The sequence below is a fragment of the Nuphar pumila genome, chromosome 7 (genome assembly GCF_984573655.1).
Source record: "Nuphar pumila chromosome 7, dmNupPumi1.hap1.1, whole genome shotgun sequence".
Lineage (NCBI taxonomy): Eukaryota > Viridiplantae > Streptophyta > Magnoliopsida > Nymphaeales > Nymphaeaceae > Nuphar > Nuphar pumila.
Window position 1 is genome coordinate 68276985 of NC_143255.1, and position 11511 is coordinate 68288495.

An 11511-nucleotide genomic window follows, 5' to 3' on the forward strand; every position below is an offset into this window, starting at 1 on the left:
CACCAATGATCTGAAATCTCTGGGTGTAACATATTCCCAGACTGAAAAGGTGAAGAAAATCTTGAGATCTCTCACAACTGATTGGGAGAAAAAGACTACTGCTATTGAAGAAGCTCAAGATTTATCTAAACTTACATTGGACGACTTAATAGGCAATCTTATGGCCTATGAAGTCCACATGAAAGAAAGAAGGGAAGAAGAGCAACCAGTAAAGAAAACTCTAGCTTTCCCAGCCCTATCTGAGAATGAAGACTCAGATAAAGAATCAGAAATTGCGCTACTTACCAGAAAATTCCAGCGCTTCATGAGAAGGAACCAGCTTCCAAACAGGCACAAGGAAAGAAAAGATCTTAAAGAAGATCCCATGTGCTTTCAGTGTAATAAGCCAGGCCACTTAAAACGTGACTGTCCCCTTCTCAAAAGAAAGTCCAAAACTGAGGAACCAAAGAAGAGGTTCTTCAAGAAAAAGGCTCTGCATGCTCAATGGGATGATTCAGAACCATCCACTAGTGAAAAGTCAAGTGATGATGAAGCCGAAACTGAAAATATGTGCTTCATGGCAAACGAAAATTCGGTAAGTGAAATCTCTGATTTTTCCTTTGAAGAACTTCTAGATGCTTTTCAAGAACTATTTGAAGAATTTAGAAAATTGAGTTTCAAAAATAAAGTTTTAAAATCTGAAAATTTAAAGCTTTCTCAAGAGAATGAAAAACTCAGCAGTGAAAATTTTGAGTTGAAAAAGAAAAATCTTTTGCTTATGTCTGAAATTTCTTCTACTAGCTCCAAAACTAAAAATATGCAAATAGAAATTTCAGAGCTAAAAAGTAAAACTGAGAACCTCATGAAAACGGTTTTCAAGTTTACTAAAGGTAAAGAGAACTTGGATAAACTCTTATCCTCTCAGAAGGTCTCTTTTTACAAGAATGGTATTGGCTATTCTCATTTCAAAAAACCTTCTTGTATAAATCAAAAGACCACGTTTGTGAAAAGTTCATCTGAACCAAATAAGGAGTATTATAATGATAATTTTTTAACTCCTCTAAAGAGATAGACAAACCCAAATCCAAATGGATATGGGTTCCAAAGTCTAACAAAAAAGAACCCGATTGGGTACCAAAAAGGAGATTTACTTAATGTTTTGCAGGCTCCAAAGAAGAAGAACAGATGGATACTAGATAGTGGATGTTCAAAGCACATGACAGGACATCCGGACCTTTTTGCTGTTCTTCATCATAAAGAAGGAGGAACCGTCACCTTTGGAGACAACAACAAAGGTTTGATAATTGGTATTGGAAATATTGGTAACATAGACAAACCTCTTATCAAAGACGTTCTCCTTGTTAAAGGCTTAAAACATACCCTACTAAGTATCAGTCAAATGTGTGACACAGGTTATAATGTTAGCTTTAATCATGATGCATGCCTCATAACTGACACCAATGAAAACATCATCTTAAAAGGTATAAGAAAGAATAATATATATGAACTATACCTAGAAAACATCACAAAACATTGCCTCATAGCTAATAATGACACTCAACATCTATGGCATATGAGAATGGGTCATGTCAATTCTAAATACATGTCTAAACTAGCTAAAGATAAGTTAGTACGTGGGTTACCCAACATATCTTTTAAAAAGGATTATTTTTGTGATGCATGTCAATTAGGAAAATTGTCAAAATCTTCTTTCAAATCAAAAAATGTCATTTCAAGTAAAAGACTTTTAGAGCTTCTCCACCTGGACCTTTTTGGTCCTTCTAGGGTAGCTAGCCTTAATCATAATAGATATGCTTTTGTCATTGTAGATGATTACTCAAGATTTACTTGGGTAATATTTTTGAAAAACAAAAGTGACACGTTTTGTCAGTTTGAAATCTTATGTAAAAAATTACAAAACGAAAAATCTTGTTCTATTGTTAAAATCCGTAGTGACCATGGAGGAGAATTTGAAAATGAACTCTTCGAAAATTTTTGTAACTTGCATGGTATTTCTCATAACTTTGCCTTTCCTAGAGCTGCACCTCAAAATGGTGTAGTAGAAAGAAAGAATAGAACCCTTCAAGAATCTGCCAGGACTATGCTCCAACACAATAATCTTGCAAAATCTTTTTGGGCAGAAGCTGTTAATACTGCATGCTACATAACAAATAGAGTTCTCATTAGACCCTTATTAAATAAAACTCCCTATGAACTATTCTATGACAGAACTCCAAGAATAGACTATTTCAAAGTCTTTGGATGTAAATGCTTTATCCTAAACACAAAAGATAGCCTGGATAAGTTTGATGCTAAATCTGTTGAAGGCATATTCTTAGGATATTCAAGTCATAGTAAAGCATACAAAGTTTTCAATAAGAGTCATAATACTATTGAAGAATCTATGCATGTTAGTTTTTGTGAATCTATTGATCAATCTGTTCATATACAAACTAATGATGATGATGTTGAAAGTACAGATTTATTTTTAGATAACACAGCTAAGTCTAATGAAGATGATCACCAAAGAACCTTTGTCGATATCAAAGATCATCCTCAAAAGCAGATTTTGGGAGAACTAACAAAGGGGGTTCAAACTAGAGCTCAGCTAGAACGGATTGCAAACATGGCATTCATTTCTCAACTTGAACCAAAGAAGATTGATGAAGCCATCATTGATGAGTTCTGGATGCTAGCCATGACTGAAGAACTGAATCAATTCCAAAGAAATGACGTTTGGGATCTTGTACCTAGACCAAAGGATCATCCAATCATTGGGACAAGATGGATCTTCAGAAACAAGCTAGACGAAACAGGTAATGTTATAAGAAACAAGGCCAGACTAGTAGCTCAAGGATACAACCAGGAGGAAGGTATTGACTTTGATGAAACATTTGCTCCTGTTGCTAGACTTGAATCTATTAGAATGCTCTTAGCATATGCAAGCTATATGGATTTCAAATTATTTCAAATGGATGTTAAAAGTGCTTTCTTAAATGGTTTTATAAATGAAGAAGTCTATGTAAAACAACCTCCAGGATTTGAAAATGAACAATACCCAGATCATGTTTTTAAACTCAAACGTGCTTTGTATGGTTTAAAACAAGCACCTCGTGCTTGGTACGAAAGACTTAAAACCTTTTTATTAAAAACTGGTTTTTCTGTTGGCAAAGCAGATTCTACACTATTTGTCAAAGTAGTGAATAATCATACCCTAATTGTTCAAATTTATGTCGACGACATCATCTTTGGATCTTCTAACAGCACTCTTTGTGAAGATTTTTCTAAGTCCATGCAGAAGGAATTCGAAATGAGTATGATGGGAGAACTCACCTACTTTCTTGGACTGCATATTAAGCAAACCAAGGATGGAGTTTTCATCAACCAATCTAAGTATGCTCGCGAACTTCTGAAGAGGTTCAACATGAACTCAACTGCTTCAAAATCTACTCCTATGAGCACTACTACTGTGTTGGACAAAGATGAAGATAGTAAGTCTGTTGATACAAAGGTATACCGAGGTATGATAGGATCACTTCTTTATTTAACTGCTAGCCGTCCAGATATAATGTTCAGTGTTTGCTTGTGTGCTAGATTTCAGTCAAATCCAAAAGAATCACATCTTAAAGCTGTAAAAAGAATAATGAGATATTTAAAAGACACAGTTGATTTTGGATTATTCTATTCAAAATCCTCTACATTTGATCTAATCTCATACAGCGATGCTGACTTTGCTGGAAGTAAATCTGACAGAAAAAGCACAAGTGGAACATGTCACATGCTAGGGCACTCACTAGTATCATGGTTCAGTAAGAAACAAAACTGTGTATCATTATCAACTACTGAAGCCGAATACATTGCTGCTAGCCTAGCCTGTACACAAGTCATCTGGATGAAACAAACTTTAAAAGATTTTGGTTTAAATTTTGAAAATACAACTATTTTCTGTGATAATACGAGTGCTATAAACCTATCTAAGAATCCTATTTTACACTCACGAACTAAGCACATTCAAATAAGACACCACTTCTTAAGAGAACAAGTCTTAAACAACATAATTAAACTAGAATTCATACCCACTAATCAACAGTTAGCAGACATATTCACTAAACCATTAAAACATGAAGACTTCACACGAATTAGAAGAGAACTAGGAATATGCAAACTAAGTGACTTATAAATTAATCACACTTATTACCTCTTATAAGTTTTGTTTAAATCTTAAATAGCTTTCCTTCTTATCGATTTTTGTTAGTCAAACTAAGTTTCCATATTCACGTGCTCTTCATATTCTTATAAGACACATTCTTTATGTCTTTCAACTTGTCATCTTTCAAGTACACATCCATTATGACTCCTTGTCCTATCTCCTTTCTCTCATATCCATAAAAAAAAAAAATTAAAATTATATTAAAAGGTATCATAACAATGTTCACATCACTCAACTCCTTTATTATTTTTTTTACGATTCACCTCTCTACTTAGTTTATGAGAACTCATACTTTTCATTAGTTAGAATCGAATGACTCTTTTTGGTCCTTTTACCTTTTTCTAAAAGATCTAGTTGCTATATTCTCACGTAAATTGTTTTTACTATATCATTTGTTATATCATAGCCCAACAAACTACCTATTATCATCTCTCTCATATACAAATTGAGCCTCCATTCTCGTCAATTCTTGTTTAAAACTTAACCTTATTCTCTAATAACTATGAACTTCCTCAAATCGAGCTTCTTTAAGAATATAAACAATAATTCATATCAATCATAACATTATGTCTTTCATCAATCATGTTTTTTTATTACTTCTTTATCCTACACAAAAATCCATATATGTCATCTCATTTCTCTCTATGACAACTCACAATTATTACTCTTCACTCATAAATATTTCCTTGTCTCCTCATTTCATCTCTCGAATATATTTTTTTATTATATATTTTTGAATCCGACTCCTCCATGTCTATTCTTATTTTTAATCTATCATTTATCAATTCTTATATACTTTTGACTCTTTCTCCTTTTTGTCTCATCATCTCTTTTACCACTAGTCAAAGTCCAAATGTGTCATTCTCATATCTACGTATACTCATAAAAATTACAAATATGAAAACACATTAATCATGAAACATTTTTTAAGGCACTCTTTTCTTTAAAATGTCATATCTTTCAAAGTACACATCACATGATCACCCTATGACCTATTTCCATAAAAACTATTTCTATATTAAATAAGCAATCATGACTTTTCTTTCCATCCGTGACCTTGCCTCTCTCTTATTGTATATCTCACTAAAATCGAGAATCATTAAAGTCTTGTCTCCAAGCAAACCTTTATTTATTCTACCTCTACTTTATGTCATATCTTAATCAAGTAAATGTTGTCCTTTATCACCTTTCTCTCTTCTCTACATATCCATATCATCTTTTTTTTGTCCTTAACTCTCCATTCACGAATTTAGAATCCCTCCACATAGAGTAAAAAGTTGCTTGTTTTATTAGGCCATTATTTTCAAGATCAATCACTCTTTTTTTGGTTCAACATGACACCCCATACTCTATTAATGGCTTCTCTCACTAGTCGATAAACTCATCCATAGTAAAATCTATATATTTCAATAACTATGTCCTCCTCAATCTAATATAATACACTATCCTCAAACATTGATTTGATTTGTCATTCACAAGTCTCTTAACTTACTACTCACGGATTTTCTTATTTGACAAAAATCTAAAAATTACTCACTTCCAATGTCATTCATTTCATATCAACAATTATTTTCTTCTTTCTATTTAATCAATTGGTTCATCTCTTACCATTCCATTCGAACTTTTCTATCCTTATACAAACTTTCTCTCGGTTCAAACTCGCTCTCCTTAGTTCTTTTTTTTACAAACTCTTGCAATGGCCTCTTCCTCCTCTACCAATGTAATCACCTCCGCCGATCTAAGGTATCCTGATTTGTTTCACAACTACAACTCACTCTGCTCTCGCCCCATTCATGAAGGAAAATTGATCAACTTTGACGACTTCATGTTCTTCGACTTAGACACCTATCTCCCTGAACTCAAACCTCTTATAGGATCTTCATCTCCAGCTGCCTATTATCCCGAACTAGTCCGACTGTTTTATACCAACTTCTCTACTGATCATGAACAAACCTCAATCACCAGCAAAGTCCGAGGACAACTGATGATTTTCGATGCTTCCGACCTAGGAAGAATTCTAAACCTACCTTCCACCGGTACCGACCTTAACACCATAGTACCAATCGACCGATCGGTACTTCGAAAAATACTTCTCTGCACCAACTGCTACCAACTTCCGTGGCACATGAGGAATCTCCAACCTCATGCTCAGCTACTTGCCCAGATTCTTCTCCACAACATCTATCCCAAGCGTCCCCGCCAGGGATTAGTTCCTCTAAAAATCTCTCTTCTTATCTACGCAATCCTTTCTTCTCTTCCGATAAATTGGTCATCCATTATTTTCGACCTCTTTATTCGTTATCAGAAATTTGAGCCTCTTCTTTTTTGGTGTTTTATAACTCTCATTCTCAAATACTTTCAAGTACCACTTCACAACGAAGTCATCCTCCGTCCCTCTCACGTCCTCGATGGTACCACCTTCAATCTAAGGTCCCTGCACATGCCCGGCTCTGATGAAGCAGATCCAATGTCCTCCTTCAATTACTTTTCTGCTATGATGGATATCGAGCAAACTCAAGATCGAATCCTTCGTAATCAAGCCCTGTTGCAACAGACTCGCAAGCGGAATCGCGCCAACCGACCACCTTCACCTTCTCTACCTTCGAGATAGACTCATTTTTTTATATATATTTGGTCTGTAATAACTTTCTTACTCTGATCTCTCCTTTTTGTCCATGACAAAGGGGGAGAAAATCTGTCTCCATTATTGGAAAAATATTCTCTCTTTAAACATTATTTCACTTTTTTATCATATTATTATTTCTATGCATAATGTCTTTTTGACAGGGGGAGCATATTTTGTCATCATCAAAAATGAGGAGAATGTTGAGAAACTCGGTTTTGATGTCACATAATATGATACACTGTCTCATTTGATTTTATATGGTATGATAATATGTTCTCTTGAAATAATGTTATATTATGACTGAATATGTTTTGCCATAAATCTAACGAGTATTTGATGCAAGGATATCTCACCCAATAAGGATGGAGACTTCCTGTTCAAGTACAACTATGGTGCAATCATACTTCTTGAAGAAAAAGCTTGATGAGCCATGCTTTCCTAAAGTTCAAATGAAGAGATCGGCTACCTCAAGATGAAGATTTTTTTCTTCTTTAGAGTCATATGTAACAGAACCTTCAGGAACTTGCATATTGTATATTAGATACTCATTCATAAACACTATATCATAAAAGTATACGATAGTTTCAAAAAGCTCATTTTTGAAAACCAATAAGTGTACCTTCTTACAACCTTTTATGAAAAAGATATTTTGTCATATAATAATTGTACCTTCTTACAACCTTTTATGAAAAAGACATTTTGTCATTGTACCCTACACTATATACAAGACAACATGAAAAAAGGAATGTAGGAAAAAGACAAAAACATAACATCGACTACATGGAGAAAACAAATAAAATATGTTTTTGAAAAGACTCTAGTTTCCCTCTTTAAAGAAATATTTTTTATAAGAAGAAGACAAAAACATAAAATCGACTACATAAGAAAAGCAAATAAAATATGTTTTTGAAAAGACTTTAGTTATCTTCTTTAATGAAATGTTTCTTAATACAAGAAGAAGACAAAAACATAAATCGGCTACACATAAGAAAAACAAATAAAATATGTTTTTAAAAGGACTCTAGTTACCTTTTTTCATAACCATAGAATGTCGACTTACTTGAAGTCATCATTCTCTCTACAAAGCATTAAATGCCTTCTGTAACAAATCCTTGTTAAATATCCTTCTCAAAGAATGTCGACCTTCTTTTTGGTCCTCATTCTCTCTGGAGACTTTGAAATACACAACATAAAGAAAACACTTTGACATGACTATGTACAAATAAATATCTCAAAGCACTCATAGTACTTACACTCATTTAAAGTAAAGAAGTACTAATGTACCTCAAATCATTAATTAGAATAAAGACAAAACTACAACCCAACGTTCAATGTACTATTGTAAGAAATAGACTTTTTACATAAAATATGTATTACCTAAAATATTACAACGACTAGTGTACCCTCTATTTCACCTTTATAGAAAAAGGCATTCTCGAACTTCTCTAAAAGATGTTTTTGAAATGACCTAACATTTCACATTTCAAAAAGTTACAATTCCAAAATGTAACGACTACTTTTTATAAGCTATATAAACACACACAAATAAACTATTCAAACAATGAAATGAAATAGACGTGTGAGCTTACAAAGAGAAAAAATTCTATTCGTGATTTGAAAAGAGAGCCTTGAAAAAGAAAGAGAAAAAGAAAAAGAACGAAAAGAGAAAAAGTAAAGTCTAGCTCTTTGACAAAGAGTATCCTCTGAGTGACAAACAGAACATTCTTAGAATCCTTCATTCGTGCATTCATATCATTTTGAAGGTTCTATAGGAAGTATTGTAACTCTGTTATTCACTGTATTCCTTCTTTGTTTAAAGAAGTAGACCTCTGTGAAAGAGGGTGTTGCCCTTCTCTGTTGAGAGAAGAAGACCTCTTGGGAAGAGGGTGTTGTACTATTTATCCGGTAACTCAGATGTTATAGTGGAATCTCAAGTGGTTTGCTTGGGGACTGGATGTAGGTCTGGATATTGACCGAACCAGTATAACTTCTGTGTTTTATGTGTTGTGCCTTATTGCTTAATTATATTCTAGTGGAATTTCAAATATTTGTGGCCTATTTGGTTCGAGCAAGTAGAGCCTGAGGGGTGTTTACACCTGATACCCTAAAGCTGTTTGGTTTGGGAGCCACCGGCCCGAAAGCCCGTTACATAAATTTTATAGAGAGCCTAAGAGTTGTTGACATTGCACATGATAAGAAGAAAACTATACGTAAAACTATAAAAATAGAAGGTCTAGTAACCCGAGCAATTAAGTTCGAGGGATACTTTGTATCTGGTGCCCTAAAGTCATCTGGCCTGGGAGTCGCTGACCCAAAGCTCGTTACACGGGTCATGCAAACATGAAAATTTGATATAGTGCTCAACGAAAAAAAGGAAAAAAAAGTGTGGGAAAATTGAAAATTGAAAAAAGAAAAAGAAAGAAAAGCAAGAGCATAATGACAAAGTTCACTACTTAGAAAGAATTATGAAAAACTCTGCAGAAAACATACAGGTGAGGATTAGGGATGGCAGTGGACCGGGGGAAAGTGGGGCCCCGCCCCGCCTTGCCCCGTTTGGACCGGGGATGAAGGGTATGAAATGGGGATGGAGGCGGGGACGAAGGTTAAAATCCATCCCCGTCCAGGGATGGAGGCACACTACAACAAAGCAGTAGATTAGCGACGACCACATTCCGTCGCTAACCATGTTAGCGACGGATTAGCGACAACGCGGCGACAGTATGCTTACGCCGCGAATATTTCGACGCTAACTGGCGACAGAATAATTCCGTCGCCAAGTCCGTCGCTAATTGCGACGGAATAACGAGCGCTATATTCCGTCGCCAATCTGCCGGTACTAAACGGCGACCACGGCGTGGCGACGGATTTAATTCCGTCGCTAAGCCGTCGCTAGATTAATATGAATAGCGACGGAATCATCCGTCGCTAATCCGTCGCAAAAACGAAAAAAAATCAAAAAAAATTTATTTAAAAATTAATTACCGAGAACTGTACAATTTATATTTCCTGTACAATTTATATTTCCTGTAAATAAAAAATAAACCACACAAAAAAAATCATATAACAAGTATCTATAATAATTAATCGTTCCACCTTAAAACTAAGAAGTTTAATTATTTACAATTCAACAATTACAATTAGGAAAAATAAAAAAAATAGAACTTCTTCAACACAGTCCTCTAATCATCGCCAAGATTTTGTGCGTCTTCTTGTTCATTGTCTTTATCTGTCCATTCAGCTCCACTACCCTGATTATCGCTAGCAGCCTACACAAGAAAAGAACAGGCAGTATTGATAAACAAAATATAATGAAATAAATTACACACTATATGTGATTCTATCATGTGCTCATGTATGATCTAAGGCAATAAAAAAACTCTATATGTGATTCTATCATGCTCATATGTGTGCTAAGGCAGTCAAAAAATTGAATATGTGATTATAGCATGTTCATATGTGTTCTAAGGCATATAAAAAAACTCTATATGTGATTCTACCATGCTCAGATGTGCTTTAAGGCAGGCAAAAAACTATATATGTGATTCGATCATGCTCGTATGTGTGCTAAGGCAGTAAAAAAATTGAATATGTGAATATAGCATGCTCATATGTGCTCTAAGGCAGGCAAAGCCAAAAATTTTATATGTGATTCTATCATAAATGATATATAACATGTTCATATGTGTTCTAAGGCAGTTAAAAAACTCTATATGTTATTATAGCATGTTCATATGTGTGCTAAGGCAATCAAAAAACAGAATATGTGATTATAATATGCTCATATGTGTTCTTAGGCAGTAAAAAAACTGAATATGTGATTATAGCATGCTTATGTGTTCTAATGCAATCAAAAAAACTTTATATGTGATTCTATCATGCTCATATGTGCTCTAAGACAGATAAAAAGTTAAATATATATATATATATATATATATATATATATGTGATTCTATCATGCTCATATGTGTGCTAAGGCAGTAAAAAAATTGAATATGTGATTATAGCATGTTCATATATGTTCTAAGGCATCTAGAAAAACTCTGTATGTGATTCTACCATGCTCAGATGTGCTTTAAGACAGTCAAAAAAACTATATATGTGATTATACCTGAGAGGGACCTGGAATCGAAGATCCCCTATCCTGAACAGCGGCCTTGATCTCATTTCGGAGAAAGGGGGCGACGGTGTATTGGAAGTAGTTATTCAGTGATTCATTAATGATCTCGCGTACATCATCACCGGAAAGAATAGTCGGCTGCTTGGAGCTTATGTCGGCGCAAGAAGTTGGTGAGCCGTAACTGGAAGAACCAATAACTGGTGAAGTGTTCATATTACTCCCAAACCCGAACACGCGACCTTTTTTGGGTTCACCTGCTGCAGTCACCCATGCTGTAGGATCAAATGATGGATGCTGAGTAGCGTCTTCGCCATATCGCTCTACCATTTGTTGCTCATATGCCTCCTACAAAATAATGTTTAAAGTATTCATTAATAATTAATGATAACATTATGATGACTTGCATATATATTGCAATGATTATTAATAGAATTAATACATACCATTGTCGTTCTCGCCTTCTCTGATACGAAGACTCCCGTGGTCTTCCGTTTATGTGTTTCTACAAACACATCCTTATATGGTACACTGCCTCCTTTTTCTGCTTCCTGCGAAGTTAAATGACAAAAGATTTAGTAC

General features: G+C 34.6%; 1 protein-coding gene across 1 annotated transcript; it reads right to left on the reverse strand.

Annotated features, from left to right (window-relative positions):
- Window positions 1-9802: 9802 nt before the first annotated feature.
- Window positions 9803-11196, reverse strand: LOC149832374 (uncharacterized). Its single transcript, XM_090012437.1, has 2 exons — window positions 10924-11196; window positions 9803-10081 (listed from the first exon to the last, which is right to left on the reverse strand). The coding sequence occupies exons 1-2, from the start codon at window positions 11143-11145 to the stop codon at window positions 9995-9997; spliced, it is 309 nt and encodes a 102-aa protein (XP_089868563.1). The 5' UTR covers window positions 11146-11196; the 3' UTR covers window positions 9803-9994.
- Between the last annotated feature and the right edge of the window lie 315 nt (window positions 11197-11511).

Coding starts and splice junctions, on each gene's coding strand:
- LOC149832374 (XM_090012437.1), bottom strand. CDS start 11,145: ATGAACACTTCACCAGTTATTGGTTCTTCCAGTTACGGCTCACCAACT. Junction 10,082..10,923: donor CGATTCCAGGTCCCTCTCAG/GTATAATCACAT, acceptor TTTCTTGTGTAG/GCTGCTAGCGATAATCAGGG.